Genomic DNA, 25,282 nt, shown 5'->3' on the forward strand with positions numbered 1-25,282 from the left:
CTTTTGACAAAGGCTAAGGCTAAATTAAAAAAAAAAAAAAATAGCCAGCATGGCTCCCCAAGGGTAAAATGAAATGTGCCAGCACCTCTTAAACTTAAAGACCCCAAATGAAAACGTAACTTCAAGAATGCGCAAGTGGAACAGAAGCCAGTCCAGAGGTAAAATCATGACCATAGCTCCATCACCACAGCTTATTTAACATGTACAAAAAAATAAAGTGACAAAGCAACAACTTTCAAGGATTAAACAAACAAGTTATAACCTATTAAAGACAGATTTCTGTACCCTTAGACAGAGTTGGCCTAGCTGTTCCCCACTACCTCCAGTCTTTTATTATTTTCTTTAAACTGTATTTATTGTCTTTTTGAACACATATAACAGAGTAAAGTACATTCAAATATCTACCTCTATACGTGTACATGTATGTGCAGACCCACATTAATAACATAAACAACATAAAATAAATTGAGTGAGAGCAAAAGGAAGGAAGAAGGAGAAAATAAATGAATAAATAAAAATGTGGTGGGAATAAAATTAAGCCTTAATGAAGGACTTACAAATGAGGTCATAGCAAACAATTAAATATAATGTAATGTACACCTGACCTATAAAATGTGTGTTCTGAGCAAAGCTACCTGACTGCTGGCTCCAGCTTCATTATGGACAAATATGAGAGTGGACATTTAGGAAGAAAATGAGCAGATTTCCCAAAAAGTCAAACTATTTCTTTAAATTCTGAAAATATGAGTCATTATTTTAAAAAAGGAAATGGTGAAAAATGGATGCAATCACCACAGTCCTTTACTGTACCTCATACTGTACAAACTTGCTGGAATTTTCCAAGTCCATGTCCTCTTTGCGTGGCGGGGTGTCATGAGTGGCCAGCGCCAGGCAGCGCAGGGTGTCCCTGCCCGTCCCCCAGTCCCTGATCTTTGACATCAGCTCGTCACGTAGGCCTGGAGTCAGCGTCACTTTCCCTGTTCCCACCCGCAGGTACTGACAGCGCTCGATCACGCTCTCTGGAGCGCCCTGTGACACGAGAGGAGAACGTCAGTCAACAATGACGACACATGCAAGAGATGAAAAGTATGTGTGTGTGTTTGTTACTGTATTATTCATTCATGCCTTGATGAACATCTTGCTCTGGGAGCCCGGCTTGACAGGGGTGCAGTAGACCGACATGGACTTGCGGTCGCGGGAGAACTCCAGGGTGAACTCCTTCTTCATCAGCTGCCTGATCACCTGACGGATGACAAAGAGGGAGAAAAGAGTACAAATGACAAGAGAAGAAGAAGGTGACAAAGAGCCGGAGTTAAGTAGCTGTGTTCGTGGGCAGCTGTCAGGCTGGCAGCCGGCGGGTGACTGAGAGGTTTGGCTGAGCTACTGACAGCTGAAGGATGAAGCACTCAAACACCTTGTCTGGATGTCTGGCGGCTGCCTCAGATGTCTGCGCACAACAGCACATGATGATAATGTAGACCTGACTGAGGACAGTTAGCAACAACAACTGGCTTTTTGCCTTTAGCTGACAAAAAGACAGGAACACAACCTGGCAGCTAGGCCTGGCCTATAAATCAATATTATATCGCATTGTGATATGAGACCAGATACCATGATAGATTTTGGATATCGTTGTATCGTGATCTGGCATTAGCATCGTCTCTTTCTGGTTTTAAAAGCTGCGCTTCAATAAAACAATTTGTTTCCCAATCTTTTTTTCTGGGGACCTGCTTTTTAAAAATGACAATCAATGATCAATAAATCTTGGGAGAGTTGATTTGTGCATTAATGAACATTCCTGACCATTTTTTACTGCCACTTCTGCATCACTTATAAATACAAACAAATGCAGTTAAGCTAAGTTAACAGGTCATCTCAGTCTTTTTATATCTTCCCATCAAGAAAACAAACAAAATTTCAAAGGCAAATTTCAAGGCAACAATTTTGGGGGATTTGTATAACTAAATGATTCCCAAAATTCCCAAGTTTACCCAAAGAAGAAATGAAAATTGTTGATTATTTTCTCAATTAATTGATTAGTTGTTTGGTCCAGAGAATAGTAAAAAATGTCTTGTTTTGTCCACAACTCAAAGATATTCAGTTTACTGTCAGAGAGGAGTAAAGAAACTAGAGAATATTTACATTTAAGAAGCTGAAATCTGAGAATTTTGACTTTCTTTGATTAAAAAAATGACTCAAAGAGATTAATCGATTATAAAAATAGTTTATGATTAATTTAATAGTCAATTACTATCAATCAGTTGTTGCAGCTCTAGTTCTGATCCATATAAACGTTGGCACTCATTTACAAGTTTAGAACAAAATTATTTAAACATTAAACATTCAAACAACAGCACTTTTTTTTTTAGCTTTATTACTTATTTGTGATGATCAAACTGACACTAAACAACATAAATGTTGGCACTTATGAACTAAACTTGTTGAAGAATTTCCTTTTGCAGATGCACTACAACCATGTCTCATGTAAAATATGGAATGCATTCTTATCATCTAGTGCACTGGTTCCCAACCTGGGGTTTGGGTCCCCTTTATGGGGGGCACCAAAAATCACTGACTTTGTCTGTTCTGAGGTTGTCAAAATTAGAATTGTTAACTAGAATCAGAATTTATATACATATATATATATATATATATATATATACATATATATACATACATACATATATATGTATATATACATACACATACATATGTGTATATATATATACATATATATATGTATATATACATATATATGTATGTATGTATATATATATATATATATATATAAACAATTTAAAAAGATACATTTTTGTCCTCAATTAAAAATATTAGACTACATTTTAAATTAATGAATTCACTGAAAAATAATTAAATATCTTGTTACACATAATTATATGTTATTCAATATGCATTTAATTTTTGTTATATTAATTTTGTAATATAATATTCAGATTTTTATATACATATCTCTGCAAGTCTTGCTGTAAATAATGTTACCAGTCATAATTATTAAGGAAAACATAATATAAATATGACATAATAATAGTAAATAATCAACATATTACATTCGAATATGTATGTAAATCTGCATTATGTTAATCTCGTGAGGAACAGTTTCATACATTTTGTAAATTTATCATATAATACATATATATAATAAATAATTTATCAGATAACATTTATTCATGTGCACACAGTTACATACATTTAAATGGAATAAGTTTTGTAATGTCTTGTTTTGTTTCATTCAATATTTGGTTGAAGTATCCAGGTGTTTTAAGTTAACAGGCTCACGACTGGAGGAATGATGTCTGTGTGTGTGTGTGTGTGTGTGTGTGTGTGTGTGTGTGTGTGTGTGTGTGTGTGATATTGCACGGTGTTCCAAATGGAGGAATTTTGTAAAGGCAAGTTCCTTTAGCTGTCATTCCCTGAGCGCGGAGCAGGGATTACTGCTCACGTACTCTGTGGAACAGAACGCAGCTGCAGTGTCAGCTTGATCGTGAACAAATCGTTTCTTTAACATGGGTGGGAAAGGAAAATTATGGCATCACAAGTTTCAGTATTTTATAATACTTTCTGCCACTTAGATTTCTTCAGACTTTTGAAATGTTATCTATGACATATTTATAAGACTAGAACAGCTGAAAGAGTTTCTGTTGCAGTCTGTGTGGGCTCATGTTTGTCTCATTATCTACATTTCATGTAATGTCTTTTTCTTCCAGTAGGTGTCCCTCTAGTTCAGAGTCTGTGCTGATCCCAGCACACATAAAGACTGAAAGGTTAACACTGATCATGCTCTCTGTCCCGTCAGGCTGCTGTGATGTTCACACACCCTGCCAGGGGACTGGTGACGGATGTCCTGAAATCTGTCACTGTGACAAACTTCTCCTCTCTGTCACACAGGGAGAGCGATGGGGGTTTGTCTTAGCATGGTGCGGCATGCTGGGAAATGATTCTCCTCTTTTCTTCTGCTTTCTAGCTGTGTGTCCAGCAGCAGAGATTTGGAAAAGTTAAGGTCATCTTATCTAAAATCTGCTGTTATTCCTCAGCATTGATTAATTCAGCAGGCGCTCTGAGGTTTGAATTAAAAGCAGAAAACGTCCAATCAGACCTCTGCTTCTCTCCCCTTCTGACTTGTGTCACTACTAGGCTCATCTCATGTGAGACTCTGCAGTGTTTGTCACTGACAAGCTTTGTTCTCACTGGATGCGAGACCAACAGGCATTTTAATGACCTTTAATCTACAGTGGAGTGAAAAGGCTAGCAGCCAGAGGTGACTGTCCTCAACACGGAGGATGACAGGCCCCTCGGCGCCGGAACACCAACAACTGCTCAGTGATTCATTGGCTGTTCAGACACAAAGGCCTTCTCTCACGCACAGGTCAGGCTCTCCACCTTGACCCACCATCTTCCATCAAGCATTTCAGTTATGATAAGTTTTTAATTCATAACCAGACAGACTCACACCCTGAAGTCACACATATCTATGTCTGTCAACAAGCTCGTGCTTTATTAAAAACTCCCTCAGACAGTAACATAAACCCTGACCTGCTGACTCACTGGAAATCACTCGGGATGATGCAACACTTAATTGTAAAACATCATCTGGCGCAAATATGGGGCACATTAGGTCATTATGTCGACCCCGCAGCCAGGAGGTGTACAGTACGCTATAATGAGCGGAGTAATTACATTCTCATTGGTGTATTCATGCTGAGAGGTGAAAGCCTGCAGCAGCAGACATGCCAGTTGTTGAAGCTCACTGTAGATGAATGAACAGACTTGGCGTCCTCATACAGCACTGATTGGATCAGTAGTGGAAGACGTATTCACTTTTTTTTTTTTTTAAAGTAAAATACTAATACCACACTGTGAAAATACTCCACTAGATGTAAAATATGGTCTCCATTTTTTTTTACAGAAACCACAAAAGCAAAAGAGCGGATAAAAATTATGAACAACCCTTCTCAACTTTTACCCTCAGGAGGATGTTACAGATTATCGAAGGCTAACTATACAATACATAATATTTACAAGAAATTCTTTGTCCGAAGTGCTGTCAAGGTAATTCATGAAATGAGGATCTGGTAGACGAGGACACAGAATCTGCTGCAGTACATTAATGTTGGTGCATAGCAAGGGTCTGCAACCTTTATGATCAAAACAGCCATTATGGGCCAAAAAAAGGAAAAAGATCTTTAGCTGCAACTATTAAATTCTCTTTTTTGTCTGAGGACTTGACAAAATATATTATTTGACAAAATATTAAATCTTTTTTTTAAATTTGGTGTCGACCTATGACCTACAGTTGAGATAATTTACTTTTCTCCTTTAGATAAAGTTGAATCTTTGAATTTTAGAAACTCAAAAAAAACCCCAAGTATTTCAAAAATTGATCTCAGTGAGCTGTGAAGCTGATTTGTCATTATTTTGATGCCTGAAAATTAAATGCTTTTAATTGAAAATATTCACTTTCCATCATTGACTTTCACTTCAATTACTTAACTCAGTGACTTTTTTAAAATACAACTTTTTGGGATTTCTGAAACTCAAAGATTTGAGTTTATCCAAAGAAGAAAAGTTCATTATCTCTAAAATCTATTGCAGTACGTTCCCTTGAAAGTTTGACTTTCTTTTCATTTTTACAGCGAACACCTACAACAATGATAAGTGAAAATTCAAATGTTAAAGAAATAACTTTTCCATTTTTTTTTTTACCAAAGCCACAGAGAGCCAATGGAGAGCGGCTTTACAGCTGCAGGCAGCTGTGGAGCTGCAGGTTACAGACCTCTGGTGTACAGTGTAGACTTGTGTAATGTGGGTTATATTTTTATGAATATGTATGCTGAGAGGCTGTGTGGATTGTTATTTTATGAGTTGTATTTTTTACGATTGTGTTTTTGTGACATTTTTTTAAGCTGAAACCAAAAGAAAATTTCCACATTGTGGACAATTAAGTTTCTGTATTCATATTCGTATTTGTAAAAGCCCTGCACTCAAAACCTTACTTAAGTAAAAGGTATGTGTATTATAAACAAAGTTTTTGAAAAGTAAAGTAATCATTATACAGTAAAATCGGTTCAATGTTAAACATCTACAGCAGGAAAATGCAACATCCAAATTACTGCAGCAGTGACATTGATCCAAAAAGATATAAATATAAAAAGATATAAAAGAAAAACACTAACAGGGACCATTTTAACTACTTTATATACTGTTAAGTAGTTAAATCACAGCAATGCATTATAATCTTTAAGTCTTTAAATCTTTAAGTCTTTAAAAAGTCAGAAAAACACTCCTGTCTCCAGCTTGTGGCAATACATTTTCCAGCTAACCCACGAGGGTTTTTGAGGAGTTTACGAAGTATGAGAATTTTCTCAACCCATTAAGGAACACTTCAACCTTCATTTTAACACAAACATTCAAAATCACCACGTTTAGAGATAAATGGTTTTCAGTGGACAGTTAAGGACTAAAGAACCTTAATCTAAAAAGTAACCAGAAACTAAAGCGGTCAGACAAATGTAGTGGTGTGAGAAGTTCAATATTTGACTCTTAAGTCCCATTTACAGCTGGTATTAAAATGTGATCTGTATCTCGATGATATCCAGAAGGAAAAATGCATCTGAATGCAGATATAAATGCTCCATGATCAGATTGTGATCAGGAGTCAGTTTCACAAAAGATATTTTAGACTAGTCTTAATTTTACTCATAGATTAGTCTCTTTCTCCAAAATAAAGGCGGCCTAACTGTCATCCATAAAATTTAGAAAGCTTACTTACGAGCTAACTCAGGCTTAAGACCCATGTTACCATGGAAACAATCAGTGCCACCAACTAACCAGTAGCAGCCAACAACAAAAAAAAAGGAGGAAAACATGGCTCATAAATTTGCCAAATGTTTCTGATAAAATGTACTTGTAACTGTGAAATTTCTCCAAAAGACATATTTTCTGCTGGGATAAACGGAACTGAGTGGCTGGATGCAGTTATGGTCTGCCGTTTTTTGTTTTTTTTTATTCTATTTTGAAAAGGGTCTCAATTTACCCAGAATTCATTGTGCCATAGTCCTACTTAAGAAAGTCAAGAACTAAACTGCTTTGTGCAATGGATGAATTTAGATGTCTATCTTAAGTCTTACGATCTGTTTTATCTAAGCCACAGTCAAAGTCTGTCTTTGTGAAATTGGCCCCAGATCTGCCAGACTACATTTAGAGGTACTCTGGTTTGTAGTGTGCTTAAATCTTAGGGAGGTGTAAACAATCTGTACAACAACCACAATCTGGATAACTTTTTAATACCAGATGTAAATGAGGTGTGAGATTTTTGGAGTACAAATGTAATGTTGGGTAAAATGGAAATACTACAGTAAAGTACAGGCACCTCAGATTTGTACTTAATTACTATACTTGAGTAACTGTACTTTGTTACATTCTACTACTGGAATGGGCATATTGACATAGTTCTCCACTGATTTAGAATTGCACTCCTTTAACATTGGCAAACTGCAGCATAACCAGAGATATAGTTCATTGTTTTATTTCACACATCCTCCATAAACATCCTTCCTCAGTCAAAGTCTGGCCTTTACATTACCCACAATGCAACCTGATCACCAACATCACCTCTCCACATGTATCTTACCGAATTGCAGGAACCAGCACGTTCCACTTTGCTGAGTCCAGAGAGGTCCGTCTTGAAGACGTTCATCTTCTCCACCAAGGTGGTGAGAGCCGTCTCTGTGGCTTCGCCCACCTTCTCGTAAACCCCTTTGGCCTGGGAGAGAACAGAAATACATCAAAACATGCTGCTGAACTGCAACTCAGATTCATAAAATCTTTTATAGAAGCCGAGTGATTTGAGGAGTGACTGAGTCATTAAATCCAGACGCCTTTATATGACACATTTTAGATAAAGTCTGAGCCGTACACCCATACACTGTCTCCATGGTTAAATGTGATCGACCCTCTTCAAAATGACAGAAGAATGACTCCTGAGCAAATCTGCAGGTCGTTCACCTCTGCCTCCGCAAACGTTGAGTCATACATGCAAAGTGTTTTTAAGTGTGTGCCCCTGCCAGCTGAGATGCGGAGTAGGTGAGGTGACGCGGTAATGGCGTACCACACATCATTTGTTTGTGTGACCGGGCAGAGACGGCAATAAAAACCACGCTCCGCTCCTCTGGCCCCTCCTTTCCCTATACTCGGGCTCTTTATTTAAAGAATGGACAAAACCGGGGGCAAAATGACCATTTACGAGAGCTGAAACCGTTAGTGTGCGAGGATAGAAGGAGAAGTTGAGAAGTGCCTTCTCCCTGGCCTCGCTCCTCAGTGTGGTTACCATGATACCATGGTGATGACAAAGAGGTGAGAAAAGCAATCCAAACCAGAGAAAAAGATCATACTCAAGAGTAAAATTAGCTCAGCTGATAAAGGAAAGAAGAGAAGGCTTTCTGTGGAGTGTGTGTGCTGCAGTTCTACCTTTTATGGAGTCGTTTCAGTGCGTACATACACACTGTAAATGCAAAGAAGCCTAACCTACACAATGCTGCGTGTGTTAGAGATGGGTTTATTTTGCATAAAAACCTAAAATGGATGACAGGCATAGATAGGAGAGGAAACAAATTATCTGTATGTGTGTGTGTCTCCATAAGGAAGGAAGTCCCCATAACATAAATTCTAAATTTCAGGGTGTTGACTTGGTTTATAGTTAGGGGAAGGTTAGGTTTAGGTTAAGTAGGGGTTTTACAGTGTTAAAAAAAAAGTTTCTCCCTCAAGAAATAAAATAAAAATGAATGAATAAATAAAATGTTTACAGAGACAATTCACCCTAAAATAAAAGTTTAGTCATTATCTACTCTCTATTACACTAACTGAAGGTCATGTTTAGTTTTTTAGTCCACAAAACACTGCTGGAGTTTCACAGGAAATCAGTGTTGCAGAATCTCCTAAAAAGCCCCAACATGCCAAGTTGACTTTAAAAAATGTTATTTACACCATGTTTTTAGCCTGAATCTTCCCTGTAGATTCTTAGCTTGGAGCCACAAGTTTACATGCACACTGACTGAACTCTGTATGTGTGTTGGTGATGGCGTGCAAATGGCATGTTGGGACTTTAGGAGACTTGGATTACACTACATGAGCAGTATGGAGGCAGTGTTTTGTGGACTGAATAACTAAACCCGACCTTCATTTGGTATGAGGGTGAGTAGATAATGACTGAATTTTCACTTTTGGGTAAACTATCCCTTTAATGTTAGGGTAGGGGGTTAGAATTAAACGAGTAGTGGTTACAGGAAGGGTTAGGGTCAATCTCCAGGAAATACATGTCAGTCAGTGTCAGGGCTGAACACTTCATTGAAATTTTCTCCAAAATGTAATATGGGCTGGTGGAATTTCCAAATCTCAGAAGGTGCAAATTTATTAAAGGTCAAATATGAGTGAAAATAAATTAAATATTGTCATGCTGCACAGTGCAACATTTTCCCAAAAATAATGTACAGACTAATACTTTGTGGTGATTACTTATGACCCAGTAGAAGTGCGTGGTGCTGTCTGTATCTGCAGAGACACTAAAAGTGTTGGTATTTAACATTCTGGAAACAATCAGCTATCTTTCTGGTGCGTTTATGAACAGCTCAGACAAATCCTACTGATACTACTTTGAAGAGAACATCTTTGTTTGGTACAGATCTCTCCCAAAATCATTCAGCTCTTGTCAATGTTCAGCAATTTGCCCTAAAATGGTGGAAACACAATGGCGTATGTGTATATGTGTGTGTGTGTGTGTGTGTGTGAGTGTGTGTGTGTGTCTGTGTGTGTGTTAATGACCTCATTGTAGTCCAGTGAAGAGTCATTGCACATTGAACACACAGTGGCCAATTCCAAAAGTCCATCATAGTCTCCACACTGGACGGGCCTGTCTCCCTTCAGTCTGGAAGGAAAATACGCACATACAAACACACACACACACACAAAGATGTCACTCACAACAGCAAAATACAAGGCGAAGACACTTCACAGTTCGCTGCACCTCAGACAGAGTAACCTCATCAATATGTATGAGTGGGGAAGACATTCAGTTGTTTAGCATTCCAAAGTTGACTGAAGAAACAGTGCTTGTACAGTAGTAAACAGTGGATCTGTGTGTGTGTGTGTGCGTGTGTGAGTGTGCGTTCCTGACAAGCAGTGCTGACTGCATGACAACCATGGATCCCTTCCCAGTAGAGACTGCAACCGTTGCTAGCGAAGCTCCCACACAATAACCCACACTCTGCTGTTATGAAATCGACAGGTTCATGCAGAGTCAGAATGCTGTACTCACCAAACGGCAAAGTAAACAACATGTAGACACAATCAAGTGTACAAGCTCTCTCCTACCTAATAACCAGCTAAGCCACCTACCTGTAATCCTCCACAAACACACAGATTCACTCAGATAAAAAAAAACATTCTGATGTGGCAGAGATCAAAATGACCACACAGTTTAAAGTCAGATTCTTTCTCCAGTTTATCTGTCCAACATCTCACCACTATCAGAACCAAAAAGGGCAGTCATGGAATAGGAAAAAAGGCGCCTGTAGGGGAAGAGGTGTGATGAGTTCACATAATAGTTACTATGAATATATTTTTCTTCAGGTAATAAGCACTCATAAAAACAGAATCATCCAGGATTACTAACTATTTCCTTGGTTATCACAGAAATCACCATAGCAACACATAAAGCACAGCTAGAAACATGTTTTTGAGAGTCATTAACACTGATGTAACAAATCTTGGAGCACAAACCACATCACAGTTTGCTTGACTACATCTATTTATATGATATTTTGTTTTGAAATAAATCCTCTCAGAATCCTCATCACAGCCAGGACAAAGTGAAGAGGGTGAAGTACAGTTCAATATTAAACGACTGAGTAAAATTTGGATAATGTCTCAGTTTCCAGGTCCCATAATTTCATGGTAAACAGGTGGTAATTACCAAGTAACATACTTGAAATTTCTTAGAAATTACCCACAAATTACCTCAAAACTACCCCAAAATTTCATGGTTAATTATGTGACAATTAGTAAGTAATGTTTCACAACATATATGAAATGTCTTTGAGATTACCCCCAAATTTCAGGGTTAAGTATGCAATAATTAGCAAGTACCATCACATAACATATTTAAAGTTTCCAAGAAATTACCCACAAATTACTTCCAAACTACCTTCAAATTTCATGGTAAGTATGTGATAAGTGTTGTTTTCATGCAAGTAGGCAGTAATTACCATTTCACATATTTGAACTTTCTTTGAAATTAACTGCAACTTTTCCCCAAATTACCACCAACTACATGAAAATAGTACTTGTTAACTATCATATAATTAACCATGAGATTTTGGGGGTAATTTGGGGGTAGTTTGTGGGTATTTTCTATGAAACTTCACATATTACTTGGTAATTAAAGTGTTGCCATAATATGAAAAGCACACAGACATTATTCATGTAATGAGGTATCAGGGTGGGCAGGGTCTCCTCAGTAGAAGACACAAATCTTTGAATAAAATGTGACACTCACATTTGTCCCTCAGGAGCATATGTAGACCCAGTGATAGAGAACTCATGAAGGGTGCAGCTGGAATCTTCCACCTTGTCTGCAATGAACATCTGGAGAGGAGAAAAGACAAACAGAGACAGAGACAGTACAGTTAGCTAATTGGCCAACACTATAGAGTACACTGTCACAGTAATGACTACAGTACATGTTTATTTTGAAATATAATATTCATTTATTCTCTACAGCCCTGTTGGATCCTTCCTCCTTTTCATCACAAAGTCAACTCTTTCATCAAACATGTGAATATATTTGTAATTTACATTATACAGTACTTGCAAAAGAGATGGTGACCTCATAATCAGAATCAGAAAGACTTCATTGATCCCTGGGGGGAAATTAGTTTCGTTAAATGGATGAGCATTTTTTTAAATGAAACGAGGATAAAGCTGAAATCCCATCAGTCGGACCTAAAACAAAAAGAGAAATGCTTTTTTAATAATCTAGAGAAGTTGACTCTGAGGTTACCAGACTTGGTGTCATCCTGAACTCAGATCTAAACTTCCAGTCCCACGTTAACAAGGTGATGTGATGCAGCGTTGGTCAGTTCAACCCCAAAGCTCTGGAACACACTACCTCGAGATGTCACAGAAGCCAGCTCGCTAAACATTTTAAAAAGAAAGATAAAAACTTATCTCTTCTTTAGCCTTTAATGAGTATGTATTTTCATTGTTTTTACGCATTCTATGTACTCTATCCTGAACATTAATTACTGTATTATCTCAATGGGTTTTATTTTCCATCTTGTGTTATGCATTCTATTTTTATCCTTATTTTATCCTGCTTTTACCTTCTTTTGCCCATGTGAAGATGCATTCTATTTTGTTCTTATCTTATTTTTACATATGGTTGTTAATTATTTATCTCATTTAAATGAATTACCACATTATTACTGTTTTTATGTTCATTATGTTCATGTCTTTTTTTGTGAAGCACTTGGTAAAGGTCATTTCTTTGCTGAAAAGCCCTTTGGGCTGCATTTCTTGTATGAAAGGTGATATACAAATAAAGTTCATTATTATTATTATTATTATTATTATTATTATTATTATTATTATTATTATTATTATTATTATCATTATTATGACCAAACTATAATTACAAACTCAAGGCCCCAGAACAGCAGTACACAAACCAATGTTAGCATGTGTTCACAATAGGAAGAGTCAGGTTCTCAGGACTCCAGTGATGTCAGTCACACAGCAATCCATGTAACGTTTGCTAATGTAGAGAACAAGTCAGGCTGTCACAGAAATAGAACTCTGAGTGTATTAAACTGAGCATATTATTGCTTATTGATTCAGGTTTTCACTTGCAAAAAGAAAGAGAGTGTTATTCGTTCTTTTAAAGGTTGCACAGTCCCTCAGTGAGAGATTAAGCTAAAAATCCTGGTTTAGGAGGTTAATCGCCGAATGTTTCATTTTTAATGGGCGGCTCTGAGCTGTGGGTACGTCCTTGAATTGAATGTGCCTGCAGGGGTAATATAACACCTTTGTTGTCACACTATTGCCAACGTGGAATCGTAGTGATGATGTTGGTACATCTTGAGCAGTCAAATTGCCAAAAGTGATTTACTGCCGTGGCGGTATCAGCTTCCAATTCACACATAGCCCCATGGTGTCAGAACACACTTCAGATAAACAGTGAAGGCTGCAGACTGAGTAAATACTAAGAAGCAGGATGCTGCTAACAAAAGACCAGTTCTTCCTCCTGCCTTGCTTCTTGACTTTCTCTGGATAAATAAAATAAAAGGTTGTAAAGCATTATGAACATCCAATAGGGTCTGTAAACAGGAAACACTCTGCTGGCTGGAAAAAAGGGTCACTGGAGAGGTGGAGTTCACCAACTGACCCCCAGACTGAAGGCCTTTCCACCTACTGACAGTTGCCTCTTTCTCCAATTATTTAGTGTTTCTAAACACACAGGCAACCTGGGAGTTGCAGTGCTCGCATGTCTTGGTATAAAAGCTTCATCAGTCACTCACACTGCCGTGCACGCTCCAGTCAACTGCTGGAAAACAAAGCGTAAGTCAGAGAAAGCAGGAGAAAGAGCTGGAGTCCCAGAGCTGTCCAAGGATTTGCTTTGTTGGCTGCTTTGCTGGCAAATCTTCCTCAAGAAATTCCCCCAGGAAGGGCGCTCCACTATGCACTGGTAATACTAATATGGATAAAAACATGGAAGGAGTGTAGCAGCTGGTGCTTTATAAGAATGAGACACACCACCATTCACAGTCCAAGGCCTCTCTGTGCAACTATTCACCTTATCTGATAGACATTAACACATTTACAATTAAAGACTGCCTTCACCTCACTTGCTTTTCTATCTTAATATTAAGCTTTTATAATAACTTCACAGTTAAAGTGATAGTTAGCATTATTTGAAGTGGGGTTGTATGAGGTGCTCATTTATATTCAGTATTAGCTACAGTCAATGGCTATCAGCACACTCAGAGTTAGGAGAAGCAGAGAGGGGCACAAGAATGGAAGCTAAGCAATGTACTGCAGTCGACAGGGTCAGCAACAAAAGATATTTTAGCCACTTACAATATCAGTTTAAGTGTATGCTTTATTTAGAATATTTTTACTGTTTTCCTTTGCCTTTTCTGACAGGAGAAAATGTTTCATAAGCTAAATATCATTCTCTCCAAACCAACCAAACTCCAAATAAACAATTTTACCTCTCAGAACTGGGTAAGTTGCTGGTATACAGCTGCCTTGATCTGTTAGCTTGTTTGTGTTATTGTGTGACTTTGGTGAACCCGAACCATCCTTTTAAAACATTTTCTGTAAGTCATGCAGTGACACAAACAAACTGACAGATTGAGGCAGTGGCAGACCAACAATCCTATGTTCTTCAAACTAAAATGACAGAATTTGTCAATGGAGTTTGGTTGGTTTGGAGAGAGCAATATTTTGCTTATATAACAAAGGTTTTCTGTCAAAACAGGCTCTCTGATGACAAAAGCATAGCGGTGAAAGTATTCTAAATATAGGATGAACTTTAGGTGGTCTTTTCTTTAGGTGGCTAAAAAACATTTTGTTGCTGACCCTGTCCACAGCAGTACATTGCTTAACTTCAGTGTTGCTCTCTACAAATCAACTACCACTTCCTTGATCTGTTAGTTTGAATGTGTTATTGCATGGCTTAGGTGTTTTAAAAGGATAGTTTGGATTCACAGAAGTCACACAATAACACATATGAACTAACAGCTCAAGGCAGCAGTAGACCAGCAGCTTCCTGAGTTCTGAGACGTAAAATTATTGGTTTCACCAGTGGAGTTTGGTTGGTTTGAAGAATGTTATTTGGCTTATAAAACATTGTGTTTTCCTGTCAGAAAATGTTGTCTGGAGGCAAAATAAATAAGTAAAAATATTCTAAATATAGGATATTCTTAATTGATATTGATTTTTTTAAGTGGCTAAAATTGGCTTTTTGTTGCTGACCTTCTCCACAGCAATAAACTGCTTTGCTTCTGTTTTTGTGCCCCTCTCTGCTGCTCCTAACTGAGCTCGTGCCTCCAGCCATCTACTGCAGCTAATACACTGCTTAGAGATAAGACTACCCCGCTTCAAAAAACCCAAACTATCCCTTTAAGTTCAGCACAACAGTTATGCACTTACACACACACACACACACACACACACACACACACACACACACACACACACACACACACACACACACACACACACACACACACACACACACACACACAGAAACCACACTTATGACCTAGCTTAACTCTGTTTGAGACTTCATTAAATCTGACTGATTGAAGAATTAATGAAGCAGCTATTTGGTTAAACTTGTCTGGATTCCTCTGTCAGTGTGTGTGTGTGTGTGTGTGTGTGTGTGTGTGTGTGTCATTTACCAGCACCCACCAATTTAAAGAGGAACACAAAATCGATGGCAGACCTCAGATGATGTCCCTCTTTCACATGAGCCTAATAGGTACGTTTTAGCCTTTTAATGGAGTAATTATTCCTTAACAATTCTCTGCGGCAACAGGGTTACTACATTTAGTCACTGGTGTAGTCGAGTCTGGACAAGATGAAAGTCAGTTATAAATAACTGTCATACTGAATCATGATTATAGCCTCTGTGAGATTATAGCTTTTGTGAGAACATGCAATTTTGCATTTGTAATTTTTGACATCAACAGTGATGACATTTTCCTTCTTTTACTCCAATAAACAGTGCCATACAGAAGCCCTGAGGGCAAGTGAGAAAAAACAAATACATGTGATCCATGTGGTCTGATCTAACTTGTTATCTCTCCGGTGTTTCTGATTTAAGAGCAGGTGAAAAACACATTTGACAGGATATAACCGTTCCTTCTTTTTTTTTTTTTACTTACTTGACATTTAAGGCAGGCCAGACATGATCATTTTTTTTTAAGAATTTGTTGTTGTAATGCTCATTTCAGAACATGGGGAAGTGCACCACTTCCCCATGTTCTAAACAGGGCTGAAAGCATTCATGTTTTTTTCCAGGTGAGTTTATTCTCTCCATGCACTCTAAACACAAGGTACAGATCATGTCCATGGAGAAATTAAAACTCACCTGGAGGAAACATTATTTTAGTGCTATTTACAACATGGGGATATTGTGCACTGTAGCCTCTTGTGGCCGATATGAGTATTACAACAACAATCACTTACAACATAGATTAATTAACTGTACCACTGGTGCTATGCAAGTTATGTCCATCCAGTAGTTACAAGCTTAACTGTGATGGCAGTACAGTACGTGGAAAGAAATTGTGGTTCCACATGAGAACTATTTAAAAGACGAGCGGAGATCAGGAGGAGAAAATTTCAAGCAGCTGTGTTGAACATGAAGTTGACGATGGTGAACTGAGCACTAGTCATAGCAGTTACCTAAGAAGCAAGAGTGGTAAAACGGTAAGGTGGTTGGAGGAGAGTTCAGTATTTTCTGAGGTGGTACACCATGTAGTAAATCTGAGAAACACTGACTTAAAACTATCACTTTTACCTGCCAAAACATTTTTTAAACCTATTTTCATAGATGAAAAAAGTAACTTGGAAAGATGATCTTGGCTTCATAATCACAGGAGAAACAACAATTTAGATCCACCAATTTTTTTTCTCACTTGCCTCTCAGGGCTTCAGGATTTGAGGATTTTATGGGATTTTATGGGTCTCATTCACCTGTATAGCTGTAACAACTTCTGTGACTTGTGGTTTTTATTTTTTTTTTTAAATGTAAGTACAAAAGGTCATTTTTTACTTTCACCATATCAGAGGTAAGTAAAATTAAAATACTCCCGATTTTTATTAAATCAAACCCTGTTTTAGATACAGTTTATAATCTGCATTCTTTTCAACATTTTTTTTTTTCTAAACTGCAGTACACTGGTTCTCAAACTCCTTTTTAATAATGTACCCCCTTTTTAAATATTTTTCTGACCAGCACAAAACATTTTTGGTAGGAAAAAAAAGCATATATAAAGTTCAATACAGCGCTGCGAGGTCGGTGTCGGCTCATTGAGGTAAAACATATTCTTCTGATAGCGGTGGTACTTTATTGGCTCTATTCCATATTTTCAGCTGTATTGTGTTTCAACCGCATATCCATTTTCTTGATTTTTATCATGTCACTCAATACTGGAGCTGGCTGCCTGCTCACAGGAAGCGTGACTGCATTCTTTGGTTTCATCTTCTGTGAGGTTTGTCAGCAGCAGACTTTTTTGGCAGTTTTGCATTGCATTAAAAATAGGAAAAATTAATATAGAGTGCTTCGAATGAGCTTATATTTACATTTTTTGACCTTATTATGTAATTATTATTTCAGGAACTATGCATGACTGATATTTTTTAAATTAACATTTAACTCCAAAGCGTTTTTGAGAAACACAGCTGTATAAGATTTCATTGTTAATGGTGGAGTCCACCATTATGGGTTCCAACAGTACAGGTCTACCCTATTATTTCCTATGTTTTTGTTCACCTATATTCCATTTCATTTTGGGTCCACATTATATGATCAAGCTCTTCACTCTCTGTTCCACTATTCTACAACAAATCAACAATGACAACTCAGTGACCCTGTAACTTCCATAAAAGCACACACAGCACACACAGAGCAGGGTCTGAGGAATAAAACGAGGTCGTTCTTTTATCTGTGGTCACTTTTCCCTCACTAACTGATCCGCTGTGGTCTCCAAGGAAACAAGGCCCAGTGTGATCCACGTGACTCCGCGGTAGTGGAACAAGTTTGTGTTCTTCTACTCACTTCCTCTGAGCTTGTGTGGGGATGAATGATGATGAGTAACCCTTTTTATGTGTACACGTGTGTGTCTCTTTATGTGTGTGGAGGGAAAAGGAAGTACAGCGTCAGGATCCAGAGGGGAATCCCTGGAAATCCTGCGGATACGGGGATACCCCCGAGGCAAGGGAGACACATTGCGCTATCAGGGCCACTGGCTGGAGACCAGTCCAAGAATAAGCACAGATGGATAAGCCTGGGCAAACATTTGTCTGGTCATTTAAATATTTGACACACAAATGACATAAAAACAGTCGATGTGTACAATGAACATGAGGTGTTAAGCAACCACGAACATTACTATCTCCAGGAAACACCATGACAAAAAAAACTGTGAAGCGGAAGTTTGATTTGTCTTTGTGAGAGCAGGCGTGTGTGTGTGTGTGTGTGCCCCCTTATCTCCCCGCAGAGAGCTGAGAGCAGCAGGCCGGGGAGTAGAGGTGGAGGCACAAGGTCAATATTTACCAGCGTCAGCCTGCCTTGCTCTTTTTCTGTCTGGGAGGATTTCAGGGTTGCGGTGAGATCACTGCTCTGCGTCCCTCCTGTCAGAGGGAACTCCCTGCTGCTACAAATTAATCACACAGATTCTCCACGTCATCTTAGGGGGGCAAAGGGAGGGAGGGAGTTTACAGGAATACAGGAAATGCATGGTCCTCGGATGCAAACTCCATTTTGAAACAGCGAGAAAACAAAATGCATGCACAAATACAAAGAAAATCAGAGGGAAGTAAGAATATTTTTTCTCCTTGCCTTTCCTGCAGTAAGTCCAAACAGTCAAAGCACTACATGCAGCCTGCAGGAGAATCAGCTTCTGCAGTAACTACAGTCATTAGCATTTGCAGTTTTCCTGCAATCATCATTTGTGACCACATTGGACACTGCTCAGCAAAAAATTCTGTAGCCTCACTTCAAAGAGTGTCTTTCAATTGAATTTGACAGGTGCCTCAGGCTGTTACACGCAGCCATGCCACTCTTCCTAAGCTCAACCCAGGCTACGTTCTCCATTTTTTTTTATTAACAGAAGACTATGCTTGATTTTCCAACAAAACAATGCAGACTCATGCAAAAATAATCCCTCTCAGTCATAACCCACAACCCGACAGAAGTGTGTGGTGTTGCCTGCTTCTGCAGATACCACACCCTCTGCCTGTACCTTTTTATTTTCTAATTATTTAGCTGTGCTCAGGACACTTTACCAACCCAAGCTTTCAGTATTTGACATCCTAAGAATGAGTCTCAGCAGTCAAATATCTTCTTTCCGATGTGCTTACAAACAGCAGCTGACAAACTTATTCTACACAAAGACAATAAAGTGGAAGCACTGCTGGGTCTTTCTGTTGATCACATACAGTTGTTCTTTGGGTACCTCAGGTATACAGTGTCTTCATGTGAAGGGATCGTTGCATGGGTGAAACATGGTCTTTATAAAATTTTCTTTTAAAAAATGAAAAAGAAAATGCAAGTTTCTTTCAAACCAATCCTGGGCACACTGTAGGGTTGTGCAAATTGGAATGGCTTTATTTCACATGGCACAAAATATTTAAAATGACCAACACATTGCATTTTGGATTATTTTTTTAGGACTGTGTTTCACAAGAAAAATAAAACTACTTATTCAACCTTTAAATTCTCTCACTTCCAACATTGACAATACAATATTTCTGTTGTTGGTGCAGGAGAAAAAAACAATTATTAATAATATAGTATGATAATAAATAAGTCTTTGAAGCACGTAAACAAATTATTTTTGGAATTAATTTTCTATGACTTCACATTCATTCGTGGAACATTATTTTTTCTTTCTTTTCTACACCAGCTGCTTGTTAACTGATGGCACATCAAGCTGCTTCCAGTGTTGGTGTTCTCTCCCTACAACAGGCTTTTTGGTTCAACTGCAATTTTGGATCAGGTATACTATTTTGACTGGGCCTCTCTTTTTTGAACAGTTATCTATGCACATCGGGTTTGGATAGTTATTTCTGCAGGTCATGGGAAAGTTCTGATGGGTTCAAAGATATTACACCCATGAAGACAGGGTTCAGCGTTAACATGTTTTTTTTACTTGCTCAAAATCCACTTGCCTAAAGTCAATTTTCACTTCCCCCTGTAAAAACTTAGTCTTATTTATTAAATGTAATCAAATAAAAACAAATACTAAAGTTAATTGTCATATTTAACTGCAACATCTATAAAATGTCAGAAAATAGGGAAAAATCACCATCCACCAAATATATTCAGCTGAATATGATAAACGTGACCTGATGTTGGCACTCCAAATTCGTTTCGATTTTGGAGCGTCAAATGAGGACCAGGGCTTTTATTCTGAAGCTACAGTACATGTTTGGGGAGACTTAAATGGAAATGTGAAGAGTGAGTGCTGATCGAGCTGCAGCTCCACCTGAAACCAGGTAAAAGAAAAAAAAAAAGCTGACAAGCTGCAGAGAGAGCGAGAGGAAGTGTGAGAATATAGACAGATGTGCTGACTTGATATGAAAACTTTTTATGATCATGGATCATATTACCATACACTTCTGCGGTGCGTGACTTTTTTACTCCAACCCTAATTTGTGCACTTTTAAATACTTAATTACTTGATGGTGATTAATCATAACTGCGAGGGAGGAGAGACGAGCTGCAGAGAGGAGGGAGGGAGGGGGAGCGAGTGTGTCAAAAACATTTTGATGATAAATCCTGATGTTACTGTACAGCTTTGTAGTTTATACACTGCAGACTAAAATATCTGTCTAAATAACAAACAAATGGACACTTGTCTCCTCTGCAAAACATCTGTCACTGTGCTGCATTATTGTAAGTCATGATGAAGTATCTGCTGTCTAAAACATCCTCGCTGATGTAAACTGAGTGAAACTAATGAAAATTATTCTGCTGCCTTGATATAAAAACAGGAATATCATGCAGTGTTTAGTCATTATATAGACTGATGTGAAAAAAGGTGAAGCTTTTTAATAATAAACTGTAAAATAATAATAATGATAATACTAATAATAATACTGAAGAAATAAATAGATACAAATAAATAGCGACTTTTTCCTAAAATACTGCTGGTTCTGTGGTGCTGAAATTTTAAATCTGAAGCCGTCAGTGTGCTATAGATAGATCAATTGAAACTTTTAGTGTGTTTTGTCCTTAATTCTTTTTTATCAATTGCCCTGCTGGGTTGAATTATTAGATTTACTAGTCTGACAAGCAGGCAATCCTTATTAATGAGCCCTGGAAGACCTTTTACTGTATACTTCAAAATGTCTTAAGAAACCTGTCCATGATGTAAAATGCTATCCTTTTGTCTTTTTTGACAAACTGTGGTAAATTATAGAACCTTCTAGATAAATACTTTGTGATGAAAGAATAGCAACAAATATCTAGGTTCTAACAGTAATAAGTCTCCTCTCAGTAATCAGTAGACTAATGGATGTTTTTCTGTTGGAAATCCGTGAACAGTCTGGTCTGGACTTTCATGCTGCCCTTCTCATTCTGGCAGGTACCTTGGAGGTCATTAGCTGAGGTGAGAGGTGAGATGGAGGATGTAAGGACAAGAGGTGTTAACTGAGATTATGTGTGAGTATTTGTGTGTGTGTGTGTGTGTGTGTGTGTGTGTGTGTGTGTGTGCGTGTGTGTGTGTAGAGTGAGAATAGCTCTTAACAGGAGCCAAGACAAACAGCAGTGCTGGCATTTACTCGGTGCTTGGAGCACACATTAACAGACAAAGGGAAGGGTGAGGCTGTGTGCCACAGAGCTACTGGTGAAAAGTGGATAAGATCTCTCAGTATTTGTTGTCAATGTAATTATATATAGAGCATTTAGCCTACAGGACAGTTCAGGATATGGATCACCGTATTGTGTTTATTCAGGCTCTGTGACATTTTGGAAACCTGTACTGTGTGTGTATGTGTGATACTGTATGACTCTGGGAGCTGCTGGGTCATGCCAGCCTGTGCTACTCCACCAGCAGTTATCTCAAACCTGCCAAACGGAGGTAAACATTACAACACCACAAGGATTTTCCAGCCCTCTTAAAGCCATACTTCCAGGAAATATAAAAAGAATTTACCTCCATGACACCTTTTCAAAGGAAACTCCCAGAGTTATGAAGTGTCAATCAAACAGCAGCATGTGGAAATTAAATACTTAGGTATTTAGTTTCTGCTCTGAACCAGTTCAGCAGTGTTAAAGGACAGCAGTAATATGTTAGTCTACAGGCTGAACTGCATGACCAGCAGCTTCCTCATTGGCACTTACTCTGCAGACGGACATCTGATTGGTCGTGAGGGTGCCCGTCTTGTCGGAGCAGATAACGGAGGTGCAGCCCAAGGTCTCCACTGAAGGCAGGCTGCGCACGATGGCGTTCTTCTTGGCCATGCGACGCGTGCCAAGGGCCAGGCAGGTGGTGATGACAGCGGGCAGACCTTCAGGGATGGCGGCCACAGCCAGCGCCACAGCAATTTTAAAGTAATAGATAGCCCCTCTGACCCAGGAGCCACCGTGGACGGGGTCCCCGAAGTGGCCGATGTTGATGACCCACACTGCCACGCAGATCAGGGAGATGACCTTGGAGAGCTGCTGGCCGAACTCGTCCAGCTTCTGTTGCAGCGGTGTCTTCTCTTGTTCCGTAGATGCCATCTGGTTACGGATCTTACCGATCTCTGTGGAAACGCCAGTGGCAACAACAACACCTATGGCACGGCCTGCAGCGATGTTTGTGCCCTGAGGTAAAAAAAACAAAGGGGAGGGAAATAAGTGATAGAAGTGACGCAGAAAATAAATCTATCAGACTAAAATACCTTGTTTAAAGAGGTGTTCATTAGATTGTCATAACCATGTCATGACACCTGTCATGAACATTACTTACTCTTTAAGAATGTTTATGACTGTTCTCATTAACTAATTAAAGTTAAGTTAATTCACTTTACTTTTCACTTTTAATGCAAAGTTGACACTGTTTGAGATGTATTTGTTATGACAACATGACATTAATCAAGCCAATTGTGTTTTTTTATGGACACCTGACATTAACCAAGACAACATAACCTGTCATTGTCTTTGTCATGACAACTTGACATGATCAAACTTATACAAACTGATTAGCTCTACATTTTAACACTACATTAAGCTGTCATATATGGTTAGTTTTGAGACTGGCTGTCATAAGACCATTGAAAGTGTGCCCTGGATGTTTTCCTTGACCTCAAGTAAAGTGGTACATTATGGACATTACACTGTCAAATGCTTTTGTAATGTGTAATGAATCATTTCCCGATTTCAACTTAATGATACCATTTGGACTTGTCATAAAGATGTCATTAAATGTTATAAGGCCAGTTTGATGACAGAATTCAGGACTAAGGTGATTTGGCTACCAGTTACCTGATGGCAGTTTAAAGCAATGTTATAACAGAAATCTAAACTCTTTATTTATTCTGTTAATATCAAGTTGTCATGACAGACATTTATTTTGTCTTGTTAATGTCAAGTTGTCATAACAAAGATATCTCAAACTATGTCAACTTTGCATTAAAAATGACATAATTGAGTGAATGACATTTACTGACAATAGTCATAAAGATTCATAAAGATTCTTTCATGTTCATGACAGGTGTCATAACATGGATTTGTCATGACATGATTAAAGTGCCATCAGGTTACTGTAAGCCAGGTCACCTTGATACTGAATGCTGTCATCAAACTGGCCTTATTACATTTAATGATATCTTAACTGACCGAATGACATCCACAAACAATAGTAATAAACATTCATAAAGACTCCTTCATGTTCATGTATCTTCATGTTCTTATGTACACTCCTTTGAATAAAGTGTCACAGAATAGTGGAGAAACAGTTTTTTTTTGTATCTCTAAACAAATCAGTTATAAAATCATCTAAAGGACAGGAGAGATGCTAGTTTCCATCAAAATGAGTGATGGATCATAAACAGTAATAACCTCTCTGAACTATGTTCAACTGTGTGATAAAAAATCTGGGTTGTATCATCATCAGTTCCTGATATGAAGGCAGAAGATAAACACGACTCAGGATGTGCTTACAGAAAACAGCATGTTCTTTTTGTCTTGGTTGACGGCTCTGGGGTCGGGAACAGGGTCAGTGTGTTTGATGACGGACACAGACTCCCCTAAAGAAAAGAACACACAAGACAACAGCACACCATTAAGATCTGTAAGTGCGACAGGTAACTATTAAACCAACCGTGGGATTTTTGAACAGTGACGGAGCAAAACAAAGTTAGATCACAGCCTAAAGCCTGAAGGGGAAATGAAAGTACCATCATCATCACAGACAATATCACAGAGAGTAAACCTGTAGAATGTTTTTTTTTTCTTTAAATCTTTTGAGTTCATGCAATAAAGGTGCAATGGAGCAGAGCCTTTGAAACAGTATTGTTTGGCGTCTAATGAGAGATGAGAAGTACCTGTGAGGATGGACTGGTCCACTCGCAGGGTGGTCGACTTGATAGAGGTCACTCTGATGTCAGCAGGTACCTTGTCTCCAACTAACAAGAAACAAACAACAAAAAAACTCAGTAAGCTGGAATTACCAACAATTAATATTAAAACATTAAAAGAAAAAAAAGAACATGGTGGTGCTTTGAGATAAATATTAACATCAGAATTGTATACTAAGATGCTCAGAATGGCAGTGCTAACCTGGTGATGTTAACCACTGTCACCATCTTGTTTTAGCCTGTTAGCATGCTAATATTCACTAACTAGAGGAGTGCAGATCTCTGCCAGGTGTGTCTGGGGGCATGTGGGTGGGGAACAAAGTTCTGGGCAGGCTGTGTGTCCAATGTGTATGCACATGCAGTAGTGAAATGAAGGGGGCACCATATTCAGGTTTAATTACCCAGGTGCAACCAAAATAGACGTGCTATATAAAGACAAATACTGGACATTCAAAAACACCAAAAAAGAACCTGCCAACATTAACATGACAGTCACATATGTTGTGCTTAGCAGAAAAAAGATTTTAAACTGAAGCAGTTGCTGATCACTTGTGACCCCTTGTGGCTAGTTAAGAGAGCTGGGGAGTCCATGGCGGTAGCAACAGCAGTAAAAAAAAAAAGGGTTTTACATGATTTTTCAAAAATTGTCAGTTGTTACAACTATGAGAAGACCTTCAGCATACAGTCATAAATGTGCACAAAAAATATCAGGCTGATGGGCGCAGTAGTATGCGAGATTAGCTGCGGACACATACACTCACATGACCAACACATGCTCCCCAACAGGCATATGCATAAAGCTAGAAGTGAAATTAGGACCTGATGATGGTGAATGATGATCCCCTGAGAAGTCAGGTGCCCATCAAGGCATTACAATTCCTCAAAGTCAATGTCTCACAAACTGATTATGATACAT

General features: G+C 38.3%; 1 protein-coding gene across 1 annotated transcript in view; it reads right to left on the minus strand.

Annotated features, from left to right (window-relative positions):
• atp2a3 (ATPase sarcoplasmic/endoplasmic reticulum Ca2+ transporting 3) overlaps nt 1–25,282 on the minus strand; it is an 89,957-nt gene that overhangs the window by 12,745 nt on the left and 51,930 nt on the right. Inside the window, exons 6-13 of the mRNA XM_084730470.1 lie at nt 24,334–24,414; nt 23,951–24,036; nt 22,148–22,612; nt 11,567–11,655; nt 9,835–9,937; nt 7,649–7,780; nt 1,126–1,242; nt 811–1,029 (exon numbers count right to left, since the gene is read on the minus strand). Of these exons, the coding sequence (XP_084586596.1) occupies nt 811–1,029; nt 1,126–1,242; nt 7,649–7,780; nt 9,835–9,937; nt 11,567–11,655; nt 22,148–22,612; nt 23,951–24,036; nt 24,334–24,414 (1,292 nt within the window). The remainder of the gene's footprint in view (nt 1–810; nt 1,030–1,125; nt 1,243–7,648; nt 7,781–9,834; nt 9,938–11,566; nt 11,656–22,147; nt 22,613–23,950; nt 24,037–24,333; nt 24,415–25,282) is intronic.

Source organism: Lutjanus erythropterus, chromosome 11, assembly GCF_056507025.1.
Source record: "Lutjanus erythropterus isolate fLutEry1 chromosome 11, fLutEry1.hap2, whole genome shotgun sequence".
In the NCBI taxonomy this organism is placed as follows: domain Eukaryota; kingdom Metazoa; phylum Chordata; class Actinopteri; order Lutjaniformes; family Lutjanidae; genus Lutjanus; species Lutjanus erythropterus.